Source organism: Anomalospiza imberbis, chromosome 14 (assembly GCF_031753505.1).
Source record: "Anomalospiza imberbis isolate Cuckoo-Finch-1a 21T00152 chromosome 14, ASM3175350v1, whole genome shotgun sequence".
NCBI lineage: Eukaryota > Metazoa > Chordata > Aves > Passeriformes > Viduidae > Anomalospiza > Anomalospiza imberbis.
This window is the reverse complement of record NC_089694.1, coordinates 16310316-16332152: the sequence shown is the minus strand read 5'-3', so window position 1 is coordinate 16332152 and position 21837 is coordinate 16310316. Positions and strand designations below refer to the sequence as shown.

The 21837-nt window shown below is 50.0% G+C and overlaps 2 protein-coding genes and 1 long non-coding RNA gene across 7 annotated transcripts in view; 1 reads left to right on the top strand and 2 right to left on the bottom strand.

Moving 5' to 3' along the window:
- Nucleotides 1–9110, bottom strand: part of ARHGEF9 (Cdc42 guanine nucleotide exchange factor 9) — a 177523-nt gene extending 168413 nt beyond the window's left edge. For all 5 annotated transcript variants that reach the window (XM_068205127.1, XM_068205125.1, XM_068205126.1 and 2 more), the window contains exons 1-2: nt 8800–9110; nt 2854–3001 (exon numbers count right to left, since the gene is read on the bottom strand). In XM_068205127.1, coding sequence (XP_068061228.1) covers nt 2854–3001; nt 8800–9048 — 397 coding nt within the window. In that variant the 5' untranslated portion in view covers nt 9049–9110. The remainder of the gene's footprint in view (nt 1–2853; nt 3002–8799) is intronic.
- LOC137482655 (uncharacterized) overlaps nt 1–21837 on the top strand; it is a 74976-nt gene that overhangs the window by 21823 nt on the left and 31316 nt on the right. The window lies entirely within an intron of this gene.
- Nucleotides 9071–13205, bottom strand: LOC137482777 (uncharacterized). Its single transcript, XM_068205377.1, has 3 exons — nt 13085–13205; nt 9136–11525; nt 9071–9100 (listed from the first exon to the last, which is right to left on the bottom strand). Exons 2-3 carry the CDS (start codon nt 11455–11457, stop codon nt 9071–9073), a joined length of 2352 nt encoding a protein of 783 aa, XP_068061478.1. The 5' UTR covers nt 11458–11525; nt 13085–13205.

Genomic DNA, 21837 nt, shown 5'->3' with positions numbered 1-21837 from the left:
GCAAGAGACTCATTCAACCTCTCCTTTAGAAAAAGAGAGCACAGAGTATATTTAGGTGCTTTATTCAGTGCTCTTGGGATACAAGAGAAACAGTGCAGCTTGGATACTACAAAAAGGCAGAGCCGGGAGCCACATCCCGACATGGGGTCAGCCCAACTGGGTGTGGAGCCAGGATGCTCTGCCAGGAGCTCCAGGAGCAGGAGACCCTCATCAAATCAACCTGCACCAGTGTGCACAGGGCAGCAGCGTCCTGGGTCCCAACTGCTCCAGCAGCAGCACCTGCAGCAATCCCAGCTGCACACTCACCATGGTCCACAGGATGCCAGGCCTTGGAAAAGAAACAGCCCCTCCAATTTACACACAAAACAGAAATGGGTAAGGCCATAAAAGCTGTTTTTTTAAGGAAATGGGCTGGTTCACGCCCCCAGAATTCCAGGCCAAGCCCTCACAGATGCAGTTCTGCTCTTGCTTTGAGCTACACCACTCACACCAGACCCCAGCCTGGCCTTGCAGATGGCACTACCCAGGCACAAAGCAGCTTGTGAAAAAGAGGCAAATGAGTTCTACTTTTCCATTCAACCGAAATTTTCAGCTCCACATCCTATCTCTCTCTTTTTGGGCTGAAGCTGCCATTATGTATGAGGACCAGAGCTTTCCCTCCCACATTTGGCAAGCTTGGATTTTAATCCCTTCTTCCATCAGGCTCTTCACATCGCCTGGGCTGGAGGAAAGGAAACAGAGCTGAGCACCACTGGTGCCCCCAGAGCAGCTGCTAGTACAGGTACATGTGATCCAGGCAGTGCACATATGTGGTACATGGATCCCCACAGGTGTTCCCAGCACCTGGAGACTCCTCATCCCAGTCATGGAGCAAAGATCTACAGAAAACAGCCACACTCTGGAATTCTTCCCTAAAAGATGCACAACACTCAATTTCTATCTCCTGACGTACCTCTCACCAGGCAGAGCTTTCAGACTGTGTCAGTCCTGAGGTGTTTGAGATCAGAATAAATGGTTCCAGGCTTTGGGAGAGTGGAGACCCCCAAACCAAACAGGTGGGGCTCTGCTCTGCCCAGGCCAGAGCGCAGCAGGGCTGGGATGCTGCTGCAGGCTGGCTGGGCAGCCATCCTGGTTTTCTTCCAGTGTTGTTGGGAGAGAGATTGCACTGAGACCTATTTCCTCAATGCTGATGCAGGCAGCCTGCTGCTATTTTTAGCAGCCCACGTTTCACTTTGGAGACTCTTGGAGAGCCAGGCTGCAGCACGGTGCTGGCTCCAGCAGGAGGAGGTGATGGATGGAGCAGCGCTGGGAGCGGCGTGCAAACAGGGAATGCTCACTCTGAGGGGCTGTGTGACCCCCCTGTGCTGGGAACCACTGCACCCCAGCAGCAGAGCCGTCAATTAACAGCACAGGCAGCTAATTGGCCTTGTCCTCCCCAGCTCTTCTGAGCCCTGATGTGCTGCCACCATCCATCAGCTGCCCGGATCCCCGGAGCGCTCCTGAGCGATGCCAGCACAACCTGGCAGCGCTTCCGTGCTCGCCCATCGCTAAATCACAGGATCCTTCGTGCCAGCAGTGGCCCTTCAGGAAAGCATTTCCTTTCTCTTATTATCAATCTTTTTAATTAGGAGGTACAGAAAATGATGTCATCTATTCAGCCGTCAGCCAGTTTACCTGCCAGCACGAGACCCTGCCAGCAAATGCATTCCACGGTGCTCTCTCTGGTGTCACTGTGAGCAGAACAAATGCAGAGAGGTGACTCCAGTCTTTGGCTCATGAGACTCCCTCCTTCATCATGAAAAGTACCCAAGCACAAGAGGAAAAAAACCCTCACTTCTTGTGTTTCCAAACAAACACCAGACTTGAGTTGTGATCTCAGTATCCATCATCATTCACCATCTCCAAATGGTGAGTACTCAGTGAGTGCTCACCACAGAGGATTCTTAGAGAACAGGAATTCAAGAGAAAATCACCAAATACAAACTCACACAGCAGTTGCTGAACAGATTTTACACATCACGTGCCTACCCCTGTTCATACTCTCATAACCAGATTATGGGGACTGTGTTCAGAGACATTAGAGAGAGAAAACAGCCTTATTTCATAAACACACTGTACACAAGAAGATCCTATTAGCCAGCAAGAAACTCCTCAGCATGCGGCTCTAGGAGCTCCCTCACCTGGCGTCAGGGATGTAACCAGCTGTAACCACATTCCTGACTTTTCCACTCCTGCTGCCCTTGGCTGGCTCTGCAGCATGGGTGACACCCAAAAAAGCAAAGCTGGGAGAGAAGAGTCGCTCACCGTGGCTCTGCAGCATGGGTGACACCCAAAAAAGCAAAGCTGGGAGAGAAGAGGCACTCACCACGGCTCTGCAGCATGGGTGACACCCAAAAAAGCAAAGCTGGGAGAGAAGAGGCATCCACCATGGCTGTGCAGCATGGGTGACACCCAAAAAAGCAAAGCTGGGAAAGAAGAGGCGCTCACCGTGGCTCTGCAGCATGGGTGACACCCAAAAAAGCAAAGCTGGGAGAGAAGAGGCGCTCACCACGGCTCTGCAGCATGGGTGACACCCAGGAAAGCAGAGCTGGGAGAGAAGAGTCGCTCACCGTGGCTCTGCAGCATGGGTGACACCCAGGAAAGCAGAGCTGGGAGAGAAGAGGCATCCACCATGGCTGTGCAGCATGGGTGACACCCAGGAAAGCAGAGCTGGGAGAGAAGAGGCATCCACCATGGCTGTGCAGCATGGGTGACACCCAGGAAAGCAGAGCTGGGAGAGAAGAGGCATCCACCATGGCTGTGCAGCATGGGTGACACCCAGGAAAGCAGAGCTGGGAGAGAAGAGGCACTCACCACGTCTGCGGAGCAGGTGCTGCATGCGCCCTCCCACCTGGTCCAGCCCCATGGGGGTGCTCTGCGAGAGGGGCTCGGAGCGGCAGCGCTCCACCAGCGCCTTGAAGGGCTCTGCTTGTGGGCACGGCTGCGGAGGGCGAGACGTCGGCTGCCAAGAGAAGGGGCACAGAAGAATTTTACCAACAGCACTCAAGTCTCGGGCAAAGCAAGCGCAGCACACACAATGACACACAGAACTGTCGCAGCACAGCTCGCTGCAATCTGCACCCCGTGCATTTCTGACTGCAAGGTCAGGACCTGCTGGCCCTGGTGTGCAGCCCCCACTGCCCCCATTGCAGACCTTGTACAGCTTTGAGCCCAACACTTCCAGTGGCACTGAGTGTCCCAGGAAGTTCTGGGAGTGACCCTGATGGAGATCCACTTGCTGCTCTGCATTCTGGGGCGGAGGCTGCTCTCCCTTTCCCAAGTCCCAGAATTAGCTGGTGCTGAGGACCCCGTACCAGCAAGCGCTGGCTGCTTCCAAGGGACAGCAAAGAGCAGCCAAACAGGTTGGCAGCTCACTGATGACAACAGCTAACCATGTCCTTGCATCTATAGACTACAAAATATTTACTTGAATAGAACAGTTGCAATTGATTGAAGCACCCATAAAATGGTCAAATACCTCAGTTATACCTTAATTCTTGGTAACACTAATCCAAAGAATTGGCATTTACAGCTAAGTGGAGAAAAATGTTGGTGTTTTCCTCACTCCAACTTTTATTATTCTGTTTCAGGAGGAAAAGTTCCTGAAAATGACAATTGTACAGTGACATTTTGCAGAATTGAATGTTCTTTTTAAAAACATCACAATTCAAACTCCTACATTTTCATTTTATTCTCTGTGACATGTGACACCATGGAAGTCTTGTGCATAATCTTAGAGTCAAGAAATCAGAAGAATCATTTGACAAAGGTCAAGGGAAGCAAGCAGGAGGTGTTCCTCTCTAAGAGGTTTCTAGGCTCAATCAGAGACACATCTGTCACACTTCCAGGAACCTGCTAATAACTGGGTGCCTGGGATGGTTTGCTGGATCCATCCTCTGGACTCCAGCAGCTCACTTCCACTGATGTGCTGTTATTTTCATTTACAGATGAAGAACAAAGCAGACAGGCTGTAATTACCACAGAAGAAAGCCGTGGATCAATTAAGGCTCCATCTCCCAGCAGCAGCATCACATTCAGTGAGCCAGCACACTTCTCTTGGCTGGAAAACAGCTAGGAGGAGGTAGAAGCCAAAGAAAACCTGCCGTCCAGGGCATTTTCAACAGAGAGTCCCTTCAGCATAAGGCCAGCAATGCCCAGATGTGCCCCTTCCCATCCCTACTCTGATGCCCTGTTTAAAATTTTGAGGCTGGGAATGGGATAAAGGAAAGCCACACCATGTGTTTAAAGAAAAAATGTGGAAATTTGAATTATCCATGTGTTCTATGGCTGGTTCCATATACATGCAAAGCCTATCAGCTTTGCAAACTCAACCTGCCTTTCCCTAATGATGTTAAAAATACATTTACCAAAAAACCCTACTCCACTATAGATAGCACTAAATATAGGCCTTAATTCAAGATTTTGCTAGCACCTCCTGGTTATTATGAATACAAGAATCTGAACAGCTTGCAGATAGACTTTAGAGGTTTTGTCTCCTCTAAAAATAAAATGATTGTCAGACACAACCATATTAAAAGCCATAAATATCCAAAATCTCCATTCCGCAAGTAAATTGCACCTCACTGCAGAAAGGAATACAGCACTCTTTTGGCAACAGCAGGATTTAGAAAGTGAAGTACTATTTCTTAATTTGGAAGGACTATAAAGTCTTTTGTTACAGCAGGCTGAGACACAACCCAGGAGCTGAATAACCAGGAGATGAAGAAAGCTCTGAAGATCAACTCTCTGAGATACTATTTCCTGGTCAGTGTCATTCAGCAGTGGGAGGGAAGGGATAAATCCACTCAGCAATCCCATCTCTGCAGCTGCTCCCATAATAAACCAACCTCAAGCTAAAAGTCACTATGGGCATCACCTGCAATTTCTCCACAGACACAGATAAAAAAAGGGAACTTTGCTGGATCTTGTGAAAAGGCACTTGGAGCTGCACTAAAGCCAAACCCCCAAGCTGTGGGAGGATCTGAGCTATGCCCCAGCTATCAGGCAGCAGATCTGCAAACCCATCCCCTGGCATGCGCACACTCAGGCAAATCAGCAATCCTGCGCTTCCAGTCCGACCCACCGCAGGGAGAGGCTTTCCCACACGGAGCAGCTATGGCACAGGAGCCCCAAAAACCCTGACAGCACCCTATCCATGTGAGCCACTCAGAACAGCAGCACCCTCTGCCACTTTGTGGCACTGGGACAGTTTGGATCTGAGTCCAGGACTCAGAGGAACAACCTCACCACCTGCTCCAGGGAAACATCTGCAGTGATGCAGGAGTTTGAGCACACAGCCCCTTACAGAGCCCTGAAACCAAACACAGCATCCCATCAGCCTGGCACCTCATCCTATGGGACACACAGCTTTTGCCAAGGCTGACAAGCCTGTAGAAATCTCATTTGCACACTTCTGGCAATCCTAATTCCCCCAGAGAACGGCCTCACAAACCCAGCTGGGGTCTATGTGCAGAACAGCCAGAAGCAAGCTGCAGCCTGCAAACCCTTTGCAGATAAAATTCTGAACTCCAAGGAAAAGATTAGACTGTCTGGCCCATGAAAATAACCTCTTATTTCCCAAGCAAGCCAGCAGAGGGCACAGAAAGACTGCGGTGAAAGCCCTCTGCTCGGTCACTGCGAGGGCGACACGAGCCCAGAGCCTCCGAGACGCTCCTGGTCACGGCCCTGGGACAAGCAGGGACCTCACCCTATGGCACATCTCTCTGCCAGAAATAAACCTGACACTTGTTTCTGGCTCCTAAAAACTCCAAACTGATACCTGAAATATGAATTCGGATGCCTATTTTGCAACCTTTCCTGATGTCACACCAAAGGAGGTATCAAATCACCCACAAACCCCGTCCGTGGACACACCAGCCAGTTTGGAGCCCTGATGGAAGGCTGGAATTGCAAAATACATGATATCTAGCTGTTTTCCATCTAAACATTATCTCAAGCTACTGGAAATGCTCAAAGATAACTCCTGGGGCTATGCCTGACTTCCTGCAGCAACACTTTCCCTGTTGGGATGCTGTGGTGGTTTTAGAGGCTGGGGGAAGATAATTCACTTCAGCAGAGTCATGGAATATAGAAATTCTGTCCAAAAACTAGTGAAACTTCCATGTCATCTTTTACTCCATTTCTCATGTCTCAGAATAAGGATGGCACTGTGATTCCAGAGCTGCAGCAGTGTGAATGGAGTCATGCATTTCCCAGTGACTGTTTTGACCTTTACTGTTCTTCCAATTCTTCAAAACATTTTATCCCCACAGTTTCACAAGTTCCCAGAACACATGAGAATTTGGGATGGAGTCTGAAAGCAACTATCAGGGATGTGCTTTTCTACTTTTCTTCATCTGCTTTTACTAAATCCTGCTTCAATGCTATTTCCTTTAAAGCACCAGGATCAAATCCTAACAAACTACTTGCCCATATCATCACTCAGCTCCTGCCCAAAGACATTACAATTTTAAAAGACAAGCCCAGGAAAGCAAAAACCAGGGGCGTTAATTGCAGATACAACTAAACAGATTTACTTACTGACAACCAATGTACAGATAATCCCCTAAATCCCACTCCAGCACCCCTTGTGCTACACCAGCCTCAGTTTCTCACACCATCTCCCCACAGGAGCCTTTGTGAGAACAGGCACTTTTATGCTTTTCTCGGGGCAATTTTTAAGTTGTTTGGGAAATGCTTTCTGCCCTACTTTGCTCACACACTGTAAAACTGCTGGGAACTTGCTCAGAGCAGCTGGCCTGGCCAAGCCACCTTGTCCTGGCAGCACCTTCTCCTGCCTGGGGTTGAGCACTTCCCTTGAAATACAAATCCTACAGTTAATCAGAGCAGCCTGGAGTGGAGGCAGCAGGGCCAGCAACTGTCCTGACAAACAGGTGCCAGCAAAGACATGGATCAAGCCCTAAAACAATAAGAGGCTGGAGTTTGCTGCTACTGTCACGCTCAGGCTGAAGCTACTCCTCTTCCATGTTTATTTTTGGTGAAGTGTTTCCGAGTGCCGCTCCCTGATGGGAGATAGGCGAGCAAATCCCTGGGGTATCTCAGGTCATTTGTTACTGGAGCTGCTGGCAGACACTCCAGGGCTGTTCCTGTCCAAGAGATCTCTCCTTCAGCCTCTCTTTGCTCTGGGTTGGGTGCCACCACCAGATCTCTGTGCACTGCCAGACCTGCAGCAGGAGTTCCTGGGTGCAGGAGGTGTCCAGAGCCCAGGTGGGCTGTGTGCTTTCCCTGCTCCCTGCTGCAGCTCCTGCCCAGGAGGAGCCAGCCCTCCCGGCCAGAGGAAGCCACGGCAGCCCGGAGGTCGTGTGCTATCGCCACGCTCCACGGGAACTCAGGGGAAGTTTCCTGTCCAGTTATCTCAAGCACCATATTTAAGTTTCTTGGTCATGTTAGTAAGCTGCAACAGCTGAGCTGGGACTTAGGGCATCTCCTGTTCATGCAGCTGAGCTGGGAGAACGCTGAGATTGTGCCCTGAGAGCCCTGGGATCAGACAGGTAGCCCCTGCCCTCCCAGCAGGGATGTGGCTGCTCTGGGATGTCCCTGGCTGGGATTTCCCTCTGCTCCACTTCATCCTTTCGTGCCTCTCTCATCTTGCTCCTGCCCAGAATATTTTCAGCTCAGTCCCTGTGAAGGGATATCAAACCACAGCCCTCTCAAGCTCCTCCTAAAAATGTTTCTTCCAGAAACCCCAAGAAGTGACCAACTACTACTCACTACTCTGGAGTGCCTGGGATTACACAGAGAGCTTCTGTAACTCTTTGTATTACACAGAAACAGAGCAGAAAAACAAAACCAGGAATAACTAACAATACTGCTGCCTGTTTTAGCTGCAAGTCAGAAGTTCAGATTTTTTCCTCCAGCATTTCTAATCTGCTGCCAATTTTCAAACACTTCCCCTCTTGGCTCAGAAGTTACTGCAACCCCTTTTCCAACAGGCAACAGTGTCACCACCTCTGGAATATCTCTTGTCTCTCCAAACCCAAAAGGAAAAGACAAAGTTTCTTCACAAACCAACCTATTTTTTTAACTTGGCACCTTGAAAAAAAGAAAAAAAATCCTCACTCCAGCCTCAACTAACCAGCAGATAGCCAAAAGAACCCTAAAGTTGGGCTTCATGCTGGCTCCACAGGACTTCTGAGGTTTCATAGCAATAAGCTGGACAAGACAGATTTATAACACTCAGAACCTAGCTGAAAATGCAATGTCCACTTACATGTTTTGAGGATTTTAAGGGCTTTGAAAGACTTGCTTGTACCAGACAGACACATCCTACCATGACTGGAGCTCCTAGCATTGCCCACCTCTCATTCTTCATCCACCCCATCACTCCAGCTATTTAAGGCAAGAAAACACAGAGGCCAATGTGCAATTGCTGAATTCTGTTTGTCCATGGCACACTTAAAAACTCTCCATTTGCTCCTCTTCTTAGGAGCTTCTACTTCAAATGAACCTAAATGGAGAGAGGGAAAAAACTAAAGCTAGTGTCTAGGAATACACAAACTGCTACACCCTCTTCAAGAGACACGGATACACACGAAGGGTCTTAGCAGAAGCAGCTCTGGAGGTTTAAGAGCTCAGACTCAGACTGATCTAAGAGCTGTGTCTGCTGCCACTATTCACAGAACAACTTCCTCAGCTGCAAATCCCAATGAGGGATGTAAAAAAATGGTTTCAAGTGCAAACCAGCTTTTTGAGATGTACAACAGCGTGGTCTTATTGCAAACCTTGCAAAGGTGCTCCTACCTTTCCATTTTTGAGGCGTCCAGAAGAGACAATCCTCGAGACGTGCACCTGGAAGGGCCTGCACTCTGTGCTGCAGTCAAACTCTTCCACTCTGTCCATGACTTCCACAGAGTTTTGTTCCACAAATGAAGTGCTTCCCCGCTTTTTAATGCGGCCACCAGGCTGTTCCAAACCCTGCCTTTTCACTGTGGAACACTTTAAAAAAGTCACTACAGAAAAGTCCACATCAGCAACTGCGGAACAGCCCATGTCCGCAGCATCCAGAATGTTCTCAGGAATGTCGTGAGAAGGTGGCAGGTCCCTGCCCGTAACCTGACTCTTCTCCAGAGTACTGACAGTATCTTGGATCTCTTCAGTCAGAGCTGCCTGGGGAAGGTGGATCAGAGCCTCAGGTGCTGCAGAGAAGTCACCACTGGCAGCAGGGGAATGGTCCAAGTCCACAGAACCCAGCTTATGCACAGGAAGATCAGGAGAGGGATGCACATCCCTGCCCACAACCTGTGATATCTCTGGAGTACTGCCCGAGTCCTGAATCCCCTGCTCACCTCCCAACAAGTCCTGCACAAGCAGCTCAGGGTTTCTCAAGTCCTGATTATCCAGTTCTGTCCTTGAAATTTCCTGAGCTGCAGCTGGAGATGGATCCATGTCTTTAGCAATCACTGGGGCACAAGCTACGTCCTCAGTATCAAGTTTAGTCAGTGATGTCTGTGGAAGGTGGGCCTGAGCCTCAGTCACTGCAGGAAAGGCACCATCAGCAGCTGGAGAGCAGCCCAGGCCTGCAGCATCCAGATTACTGGCAGGAAGATCAGGAGAAGGTGCCAGGTCCCTGCCCACGACCCTCTCCAGGGTACTGCCAGTGTCTTGAAACTCCAGCTCACTTCCAGACAAGTTCTGCAAAGGCAGCTCAGGATTTCTCAAGTCCTGATTATCCAGTTCTGTCTCTGAAAGCTCCTGAGCAACTGCTGGAGAGGGCTCAATGTCTTTAGCAACCACTGGGGCACAATCCACATCCCCAGAATCAAATTTAGTTGGCGATGCCTGTGGAAGGTGAGTCTGCACTTCAGTTTCTGCAGAAAAGTCCCTGCTGGCAGCTGGAGAACAGCCCAGGTCCACAGTATCCAGACTATTCACAGGAAGATCATGAGAAGGTGGCAGGTCCCTGGCCATGACCTGGGTCTTCTCTGGAGTAGTGCCCAAGTCCTCAATTGGTTCAGCCAGAGTTGTCTGTGGAAGTTCAACCAGATCCTCAGAAGGGTCTTTGCTGTTCAGCTCAGTGAAAGAGCCATCAGCAAGCTCTGCCATCTGGGATATGGATGGTTCTGGCCCAAAGGGAGAAGGTGAGGTTTCATTGAGTCTGCCATTGCCACTGTCCAGGCCAGAGGAACCAACGCCTTTCAGCCCATCTGCGGTTTTGCAGTGCTGCACGGGCTCCTTCCCTGCCAAACTCTCAAAGCTCAGGTTCTCCCACGTGCCTGAATCCGGGGACTGCAGACAGGCTCCCACTGTGCAGAAGGCTTTCGCGTTCTCGTTCTCGATAACTAAGCCCTCTTTGGGGGAGGCAACATCCTGCCTGCGGCCCCGGAAACTGCGCTGAGGCCTCTTCTCATCGGGGGAGAACGCCCTCGAGGAGCCTCGCAGCCGCCGAGCTGCCTCGGCCACGCTGGTTAAGAACCTCACAACGCCCCCAAAGTGAGTAGCTTTGGCAGCACCGTTTGATTTTTTTCGCTGGCTGAGATTTTCCTCACATCTCGTATCAAAGTCAAAGTAAGAAGCGGAATGATCAGTTGTATTTTCAAAGTTCTGGAAATTGGTTTCAGCCCTTTGATCTGGGAGCTTTGAATTATCTTTGCTGGCTAATGAAATTCCTTTCAGATAGCTCCAGACATCAGAGCTCCTTCCTCTCCTGCTCTCCTGTGGGAGCACAGCACACCTCTTTTGATTGTCCCCTTCTGTAATTGCAGGACTCTTAATGTGTTCAAAATTCAAAGACTCGCTCTTCCTGGCCGGTATTCTGTGGCAGTTACCATCATTATCCTCACCGTGTAACCTGCCACTGATATCCCTGAGACATTTACTTTCAGTGGCATCGAGTTCAGGAATGCTGATGTTCAGCTCTATGTCCTCAAAAGAAGAGTCCAAATCCTCGATGTACCCCGCGTAAGAGTGGCGGGAGGGCCTCCGGCCATCGCCCAGCTTCCTAACCCTGTAGACAGCTCTCTGCCCACTGCCATGAAGGTCCTCCTCAGGGTCACACACGTCCTGCACCCTGGAGGCTCTCAAATCCACGTTCTTGGGTGTCCTGGAGGATCTTCCCTTTTTTGATGAGCGTACCCTGTCCATGAAGGAGGGCTTTTTTAATTCTGAGACCTCAGAGGTAACTCCCAGCAGAATCATGGACTGGGGCCTATCTTTATTCGTAGAGAGTCCTTTCCTTCGTCTGACGAAATTCCAGATCCGGCTGCCCTTGGTTGTCTTCTTATACCTGTGTGTTTCCTCCTGCTCACTGGGGATTGCATCGCCAGAGGCGCAGTGCTCAGCACCACAGGCCTCCAAGGCATCAGTGCTCCCTCCCTCCATGTTTCCTTGGAAAATCCTGTTGGCATATCCATTGGGAATGCTCATGGAAGCAGTACGCTGGAGGCCCTCTAGAACTTCCATCGCCCTGGCTCACAGGCTGGTTCCAGGAGTTATGGATGCATGGTCCTCAGATTGCTTTCTTCACAAGACTTTAAGGGAAAAGAACAAAGGAATGCAATTAGAGCAGAAAACTTTTAGAAGACACATTTCTTACAGCATCACAAGTCAAACCTTATCCCAGCGGCAGTGGTGGTTTTCCCCATTGATTCCAGGGAGGCTGAAATTTTGCTTCCAAACCATATAAATTTTAAAGCTACTTAAATCTGCTTTAAATGACTGAACATTTAGTGACCACAAATAAACTTCCTGCACTAATAAAGCTACCACAAAGTATGCTCAGAATCCCATGAATCACATCTTCGTTTTGCAAGTCGCGGAGACTCAAAATGCATCAGAGTTCATGGCAGAGAGGAGAGAGGAAATTCCAGTGAGGGTCCCTGTACATGTCACTGTCATCTCCACCATCCCCATCTGCCAGGAACTGGCACCATGCTCCCAATAGCTCTGTCTCTCCAGGCAGCCATTCAAAGAAAAGTCAGGATGAGACTTTTCCTGGAAGCAATGCAACTCTAAAATACTACAACATCAGAAAACTCATGGAATATCCAAGCCAGGGTTTTCATACAGCAGTGATGGCACCAGCACGGGAATCCCTCCTGGCACTGGTCTGCTCAATGAAAGCTGCTTGGCCACCACTCAACACTACAAAAAATGTGTTCCCCTCAATTGAGTTCCAGTGGACAGCATTAAAAATACAGTTCCCCCATCCGGAGCAGCAATGGAAACCACTCTGAAGCAGCTATGGGAATACAGATGAACTCCTGCTCAGCTCCTAAAACTTCCCTTCCACTGGAGTACATCTGCCCTATCTCAACATTACAGCTTCCTGGGGCTGGATCTGCTGGTCCTGGGTTTGCTGTCTAGAAAGCAGAACTACATGCCAGGCACCCAACAGGGTTAAATTCCCTCAATTTCCAATCCTACTCTTAGGGGGAAGGAGAGAGAAACAGCAAGCACCCCCGAGACATGGGTTTGACAATGGAGAAACTCTCCACTTTCTCTCAAGCAGCAGGAGAGCACTGTGAACAAGTCCCATATCTACTAAAAAACATTTAAATTTGCTGTTTCTGTTGAAACTAAGGTTATTCATGCAGCAGCTACTGCCCTGGGCATCTCATGACCCTTGTATTCAGACAATTAAGTCTGTTTCTACCTTGCCACCATGTCTGCCTCCAACAAGGGAGACCCCCACAGATGGCAGAGGCACCATGGAAGCGGAGCACAGCCAGCAGAAACAAACAGCATCCCTCTTTTTAATGGACAACAGTCATCTGGCTTTCCGTGAGCCCTGCCACAGGGGTTGTGCCAAGCATTTTTGGCACCATCTGTGCTTAGGGTAGCAGAAATGAGTGTTTGCTGCTGTGGTGGGCTGCCAGATGTCCACTCACTGTGCTGCCCAACCAAGGCAAAGGGGGAAATAAGAGGAAAAAGCTGATGGGTGCTATAAAAATACGGCGATCCCTTTCCAATCCCTGTCCATTTGATTTATCGTCAACTGATCTGGATAATGAGAAACAAAGATAAAACAAACACAGTGTCTTACCCCCACCTACCATGGCTCAACTTCCCCATCTTCTGAGGGATCTACCTCACACCGAGGGGTGCAGAAGGATTGGGAACTGGGAGAGGCATGGCTGGGACATGATAGCTGTCCTTCCTTCTCACACTTATCCCAGGCTCCCATGGGGCCTTCACAGGCCACGGTTCCTGTCAGGAGAACCTGCTCCTGTGGGGGCCTCCACTGGTTACAATTTTTGCCAGGAATTAGCTCCGTGGGGTGCAATTCCTACCAGGAAAATCCTTCTGCTCCTGTGTGGAGCCTCCAGAGGTCCCATTCCTGTGTTGTGGAGCCATCACAGGTCCCACTCCTGTCAGGAGAACCTGCTGGGGCCTGCACAGGCCACAGCTCCTGCCAGGGATCACCCCCTGTTCAGCGCCCCATCCTCACCATCCTCACCAGCCACAGTGCTCACAGAGCGGCTTCTCACCGTTTTTTATCTCCCTTTCACTCGTCCGGGCCATTTTTACCCTTTATTAACCATGTGAACTGCTGCCATTGCTGCTGCTGGCTCAGCTCTGGGCTGTGGTGGAGACACTGGTGGCACTGACTGTGCCCTACACCCCACGGTGGCACAGCCTAAATGTGCACTGCCAAATACACCCCATGGCGACACAGCCTAAATGGGCACTGCCAAATACAACCCATGGTGGCACAGCCTAAATGGGCACTGCCAAATACACCCCATGGTGGCACAGCCTAAATGGGCACTGCCAAATACAACCCATGGTGGCACAGCCTAAATGGGCACTGCCAAATACACCCCATGGTGGCACAGCCTAAATGGGCACTGCCAAATACAACCCATGGTGGCACAGCCTAAATGGGCACTGCCAAATACACCCCAAATTCACACAGCCTAAATGGGCACTGCCAAATACACCCCACGGTGGCACAGCCTAAATGGGCACTGCCAAATACACCCCAAATTCACACAGCCTAAATGGGCACTGCCAAATACACCCCACGGTGGCACAGCCTAAATGGGCACTGCCAAATACACCCCACGGTGGCACAGCCTAAATGGGCACTGCCAAATACAACCCATGATGGCACAGCCTAAATGGGCACTGCCAAATACACCCCACGGTGGCACAGCCTAAATGGGCACTGCTAAATAAACCCCCCTTCATACAGCCTAAATGGGCACTGCCAAATACACCCCACATTCACACAGCCTAAATGGGCACTGCCAAATACACCCCATGGTGGCACAGCCTAAATGGGCTCTGCCAAATACACCCCATGGTGGCACAGCCTAAATGGGCTCTGCCAAATACACCCCATGGTGGCACAACCTAAATGGGCACTGCCAAATACACCTCACAGTGACACAGCCTGATGGAATACAGCCAAGTACATCCCACAATTACACAAGCTGATACTCTAGAGTCAAATACACACCATACTCACACAGCCTAAATGCACACTGCCAAATACATCCCAGAGCTACACAAAATCTCTGGATACAGCCAAATATACCCCACAGTTACACAGCCTCACTGTGCACTGCCAAATACACCCACAGTTACACATCCTGATGGAATACTGCCAAATACACCTCACAGTGACACAGCCTAAATGTGCACTGCCAAAAACACCCCACAGCTGCACAGCACCACTGGATACAGCCAAACATGCCCTACAATTACACATCCTAAATGCCCACTGCCAGATATACCCCACAGCTCCCCAGCCCAACCACCACGGCCACACACCCCATGCAGTCACAGAGCTCAGTGGGTACCTCCAGTTACACCCCAGTTACCCGGCCCAAGCACAGTGCTGATGCTCCACACGCTGCCCTGCTCTGCTTTAGCCACCTCTTTACTCAGCCTCTTGTTCCCACCACCATGGAGGTTTTAAGAGAGAACCTCCTTCCCCAAGCACTTTTGGGGCCTCAGCACCACCTGTCTCCATTTAAACCCTGTAGCAGAAATTCATGTGGGAGCTGTGCTGTTGTGGGTCCCTGCAGAGTCCACAGAAGCTTTTGTTCCCAAAAAACCAAGGGTTGAGCAGGACAGTTCCTCCATCTGGTGCCTGAGGAGGAGACCAGCTCCTCATTTCTCAGGCTGTCACTTTGGGATGTGAGTTATTCCCAGACATTCCTGCTGCAACTTAAAGACTCACACATTGGAATGGGTTGGAAGGAGTGGAGGGGGAAAAAGAGTACTTTAGTCCTTTCAAGTCATGCAGCCAACTGGCAGCAAAAGACAGAAATCACAAACAGTCCTCGTTTTTTGTTTGTTTTCTCTTTCCAGTTTTATGTTTTATTGTTTTTGGCTGGGTGGATCCTGCATGAGGAAAGAAGATTCAAAGGGAAGAGGCTTGCCTGTGAAGTCTTTGGAGGGATGCTAGCACAGAGGAGACAGGCTGTTCCTCATGTGGCAGGCAAAAGAGAGCCCATAACAAGGGACAGATCCTGCACAGCCCTCCCCAGAGAAGCAACAGAATCCAGAATCACAGGGCACATGGGTGGCTTTAAAGTTAAATAAGGGGGGGGTGTATTATTTTTTTTAAGCTTTAAAGCAGATGTAAATTAGAGCTGCCACCATGAAGCCAGACCCAAGCATTCCTAAGCAGAGAGGAGACCCATTCTGTGACCAGTGTTTGGTTCCTCCTCTCCATCTCCCCTTCCACCACAGCCTCACCTGAACCTCTCCTCATCTCCAAAACCACCTTGCTGGTGTTTGAATTCCCCCCAGTCACACCTGCAGGACTGCACACACTGAAACTAATGCCTTGAGAGGCTCCTGGAACAGAGGCTGGCCAGAGTTAAAGGAATAAAGCTGGGATTTATTAAAAGGCCTTCACAGGATTCACCTTGGGCAGTGCAAGAGCCCGGCTGAGGCTACACCCAAGATGGACCCCAAGTCATGACTTTTCACACCTTTATAAGTTTTGGTCCATTTCCATTTTGGGGTTAATTGTCCAGTTACAGCTCCAGGTGATGCAGTCCCATCCTCCCAGTCTGCTCTCCTCAACTCCCTGTTGTTAGCACTTTTTGGGCCTGAAGCTGCAGCGGTGTCCTTGGTCCTGGGGCTGGAAAAGGATTGCTTTGTCTGACTGAACTGTGAGGAGAACTTGCTGACACTTTATATGAAGTTCAGAGTTATATCCTAATGCAGTACAGAATCTGGAAAACATGAAAATTAAAACTTCAGGCATCAAAACCAAAGGCTGACCTCGGCAGGAGCCAACTCCCAGCACAGCTTCCTCAGTGTCCACAGTCCAGCACTGCCCCTAAACCAGCTCCAGCCCCAGGACTGGCACTGCCTCACCCAGAGCAAACCTCCCACCTCCGAGGCGGATGTCAACCAGCTTCCTTCAATCTTCCCTGAGTAGGAGCCAAAATCTGCTCTGCTGCACTGCCTGCTGGAGCTGCTGAAGGCAGCATCCACTGCTGTGCAAACACCTGCAGCAGCTGCCGGGGGAAACCCGTGCCTCCCACCAGCCAAGCAGGGCAAAGGTGGCTTTACCAACCAAACCACATGGCCTTGGGGGCATTGGGCCCATCATGACAAAACAAAATTTGAGTATGGAGGAAAGCAGCCCCAAGAGTGTCTGATGAACCATTGCTCACCTTTCTGGGGTGCAGGAGAAAGAGGCTTTGAAGAAACGCTTTGAGAACAGCTATTAGTCAGAAAACTACACCACTTGTCAACCACATGTTTATTTTTCCCCTCCTTGAGCTGCAAGTTACCAGCCAGCAGCTGAGCTGGGACTACCATCACTTACAGCAGGGCTTTAACCACAGAAAACACAATTACCTTCTGCCTCTTCCACTGCCCTTACATTACCTGAGCCTAAGGAGGGTGGCTCATCTAGGTCTGGAGACCAAAGGCTCGTGTGTTTGCTCTCCAAAACACACAGAATCTCACCTGGAGGGGAAGATGGTTTTATAAAATTCCAGCTATCAAGCAAATACTGCCAACAGCCCCAGTGTACATGGGCTGTGTGGGTCCCTGCCTTGCCCTGCTCTTCTTATCACAAAAGCAGCAGCCCTTCATTCTGAAAATTCACTTTCCTTTTCCAGGTCACTGAGGGGGATGAATAAACTGAGATTAATAAAATCCCCAGCCAAGGGCACCAGGTGTGTTACACAAACATCTGTATCTACAGCCATGATTCCCCCGCCAAATTCTTTCCATATTTTTTGCATTATCCCCATCTCTAAGAAAGAAATAGGTGCTCTGTATCTCACTCGTGGTTGCACAACATTCCCTTGGCAACAGGCTCTTCCTGCAAGATACAGGTGGGAGTAAGAGCAATTTTGCTCCTTTTCAGTGTGATTTAGCAGACAGCCAGCAGAAATAACAGCACGGGCCCAGGGAACACCCACTGAAGATGACAGTTCTAGTAGACTTAAAGGACTGAATCAGACCCAAGCAAGCAGGGCTGTCACAAGCCACCCCTCAGGGAGGGACACTTCCCATAGGCAATCTCCTGCTGCTGAGCTGCCCTACACAAGTTATCCACAAGCAGAGCAAAACCAGGCTGTTTAACCAGGCTAAACCACGACACCAGGTCCAAAGGCAGCAGGGTAGCAAGACCTACTAGAAAGGAAGCATCGATTAGGAAATTAGGATTAGCCTGATCCAGGCTGAGTTTTCTCAAGAGACCCTAATGATGGAAAGAAACTGCTCATTTTACAACACACAGTTCAGGCTGTTTGCCAGGCAAGCACTACACAGTCCCTGAAATCTTCTTCAGATCACTGCAGATTTTGGGCAACAAGCAGAATATATTTTTATTTTATATATATATATATATATAAAATAAAAATATATTTAGTGCTCTGAAGCACCAGGAGGGCACTGGCAGAGGCTGCCCAGAGCAGCTGTGGCTGCCCCTGGATCCCCTGGCAGTGTCCAAGGCCAGGCTGGACATTGGGGCTTGGAGCAACCTGGGACAGGGGAAGGTGTCTCTGCCATGTCAGAGGGTGGAATGAGATGATTTCAAAGGTTCCTTCCAACCCAAACCATTCTGTGCTTCCAGGATCCCTTGGTGTTGTGAAGCATGCGTATTCCAGGTTCCAGGCAAATGGTAAATCCCTTTTATCAAGTGACCCGAAAGAACTATTTTGACTGGGGCCCTGAGAAACAACAAACCTTTGAAGGGAACAAAGAGGAAATTGGTGGTGGGGTTGCCCTTGGGGCAGCCTAGACAGGATCACGTGCCAGACACTGTGCTCTCCACCACAAAGCCGCTGGCTCAGAGCACCTGGAGAGACCTACGCTCATCCTGGAAGGTTTTGGAGCCAGAGAGGATCTGAGGCTCACTGCACCCCACGAGCAAAGGAGAAGCTGGAGGGTTTAAATGATGTCAGAACAGTCGGTAGAAAAGGCCAGCTCCTCCTGGCTCTGTGACAACCTGCGCTGTGCTGGATGTTCCAAGGACAGGACTTGCACTCACTGTGGAGCAGCGACTCCAGACACCCCTCCAAGGCTCTCCATCCCTCTCCTCTCACCTCTCAGCAGTGCTAAATTTGCTTCCAAGCCAGTGTCCCCCCCAGCACCACAGGGCTGGAGCGAAAGGCCCGGGGCCGGCGCGGCCCAGGCGCCGACAGCCTCGCCGGGCACTGCCAGAGCTGGAATGCACCGAGGGCCCCCGGGGACACGATCTTCCACTCGCCTCTTCCTCTGCAGGATCCAAAATAACAAACAAGAAGGAGCCTTTGGCCATTGTTTTTTAGGGAAGGGGGGTGACAGGGAGAGGGCACGCGGCGCAGCCTGCCAGAAGGCATGGCTGAGCTAAGGAAGTCCTGCCTGGGCTTCGCTGTATCCGCTCCTCTCCAGGAGGGGCGGGGGGAGGCAGGAAGGAGAGAAAATAGAGAACAAATGATCATATAACCCTTGAGAGAAACCTGTCTGCTCTCGGGGAGCGTATTTAGCCCAAGCATGCAGCGCCTCTTGCTATACAAAAGAAAAAGAGGAAAGAAAACCCCGCCAGCTCTTCCGTTACCATGTTCTACCACTGAAAAAAAATGGGAGGAAACAGATGTTAAGCTCTCCAGCGTCAGGAAATTATCTCTTTCATGGGGGTACAGTTACTTCAGTGTATTTAGGTCAAACAAATAGGGAGAGAATCGTGACTTCTCCCCCTTTCTGTTTATGTCTCCGTAGACATTTCAGACTTGCTGGGTGCTGCATCCAAGGACCAAGGGCAGAGCTGTGTTTGCTCACAGAGCACACCCTGAGGATCCAGCCTGATGATCAAGTCCGTGCCCACCTGGCAGATCCCTGCCAGCAGATCCCCACCCCACAAACCAATGCAGCCCCTACAAAAATCCAGCATCCTCTGTTTCTGGGTCAAGGAGGACGGTTTGCTGCTGGGCCCCGGCCAGGCATGGCAGCACTGCAGCTTGACTGTTCGTTTATTTCAACATAGGTGGAAGGAGAGACCTGGGTGAAACATCTGCAAAAGGGATCTCCAGGCCATCAGCGAGCGCAGTTACGACTTTCCGGCACCGGGCTCCCCAAGGAGCGCAGGGCCGGTGCCCGTAGGAAGTGACCAGAGAATTGAACCAGCATTTCACATGCTCTGCAAAATCCCTTCCACAGGAAGCTAAACCCCTCCATTAGGAGCAGAAGAGAGAGGAGCAGTCTGAATCCCTTCCCAGTCAGGAGTGGACAGACATTATCAAATACTGAGTTTTAGATAAAACCTCCAAGATCGATTCCAACCCAGCACCACCAGAACCATGCTGAGCACTAAACTACGTCCTCAAGTGTCACATCCACACACTTTTTTAATACCTCCAGGGACCGTGACTTCACCACTTGCCAGTGGCAGAAGGGACCCTGCAGCAATGGTCTGCTCCATCACTGAGGGCAGACTAGCAGACAAGATAACCCCAGGCAAACACAACACGTTCCCTTTGGCAGCAGCATCTGCCCCACATGGTTTGCACTGGTTTAAGCCAAAGCTTTTACAGTCCTGGATCTGCATTTGTGCTCCTGCTAATTCAATCTTCACCAGGCAGATGGATGGATGCACAGACTGATAGCTCCAGCCCTGTATTTGTAAGGACGGAACTCAAAACTTCAGGCTGAGTAAATCAGTTCACTCATGTAAAATTTAAACATTACTTCCTTCCCATTTCAGGGAGCTTTAGAGTTTGTGAGATGGCTAAACACAATGAAATTAGAGCAGGAGACTCATTTTGCCTGCGGCCGAGGGGGGGAGAGAGAGAGAGAGAGAGAGGGAGAGAGAGAGAGAGAGAGAGAGTTGCTCCACTGCATCTGTCAGACAAACTGGGCTGGTGCTGCCAGGCAGGGAGCAGCTCACTGCAAACACCACAGCTCCACACTAGAGATGGGCTGGCACTGCAGGGAGGTGCCAGGCAGCTGAACAGGGCACCAGCCCTGGGCTCTGCAGCACACGGAGCACTAAAACCTTACACCAAGCCAGGATCAGCTTTACACACACAGGGAAGGAGAGCCAGCACCCAGCTCCTTGTGCAAAGCTGAGCAGAAGCTCCAGATAAAAACACAGAGATATAAAATCCCTGGAATAGAACTGGAATGAAATACTGAACAGAACAGCTCTTGCTGAAGGTGGATTTCAGACCAAGCCTCTCACAAAGCCCACACACCTCTGGCACCGCACCTGTGCTAAATATTCCTCCAGATCCACACTGCTGCTCAAGGAACTGCAAATGCAGATTCACCCTCTGCCCACTGAGCCACAGCAGCAGCACCCTACACATCTCCCCTTTTTTCCAATTCTAAATTCTTCTGCTCTACAGAAAATAAACCTGAGGAGAGTCCTGAAGAGATCCAAAAGGATCCTTCTGGTACTGGCACCCAGGATGGACAGGGACCCCCAGGAAAAGGAAGGAGCCTGAAGGAGCTGCCAGAACAAGGCTGTTTTGATGCACAGTAGCTGTTTCCCCAACCTCTCCAGCTATTTGGCACCAACTGTCACCATTCTAATACCAAAATATCTGCCATTACATGTAGATTATTTAAGCTGTTCAGTAGTCAGCTGAAAGTAGTTAATTATATGTAAGAACATTTAATTACTATCCCGTAGCAGCTGTAGGTACGTTAATACCATAGTGATGAGCCAAAACACAATGGAACAGGCAGATTCAGGGGTCTACACCCATCCACACCCCATTAATGTCAGCTGAACAACACTGAACCACTGGCTGCCATCCTTTGGGAAGCAACAACTTCATGGTGCTTGCGACATTACTCTGCATTCCAAATTAGTCAGTTTGGTAGAGATGCCTCAGGAACGTCACAGCTGTGACATTTCTGAAAAATCCTTGCCTTCTCCACAAATCCCTAAGCAAGAAAGCATGGTCTGAACATCAGAGCAGAAATCAGTAGCCAGCGTTTAATTGTTTATATCTTGAGACAAAGATAGTGTCTAAATAATTGTCTATTGTATCCCAGAGACAGCACAGGAAAGCTCTTCCCCTTGCTGGGAGCCTGCAGGTCACACATGCTTCTGCCATAACATTTGCTATAAATAATCCTCGCTGAGCCCAGCTAGGTACAGACCAAGGCAGCACTGTGCTCCTATCGGTTTCAGCCATTAGCCCTCCCCAGAGAGTGCATATCCTACCCTATTGTTCCTGCTCAAATGTTTGAAAGAATTATTTTTTCCTTGCTTCTTTTGTTTGGGGAGTTTATTTATATTTCCTCTTTGACATGGAATTACTACTAGAAGAAAGGAGTGCCACATTACACAGCAGCCCGCTGATGCCAGCGTTGAGATGAGGAGCAGAGGGTCACGTTTGGAGGACACTGCCATAGTTACAGACATCCCAG

Bases quoted from the DNA above. Each gene is read 5' to 3' on its own strand.
- LOC137482777 (XM_068205377.1), bottom strand. From the start codon at position 11,457: ATGGAAGTTCTAGAGGGCCTCCAGCGTACTGCTTCCATGAGCATTCCC. The intron at 9,101-9,135 runs GTCAGTACTCTG...GGTTACGGGCAG, and splicing joins CTGAAGAGATCCAAGATACT to GGACCTGCCACCTTCTCACG.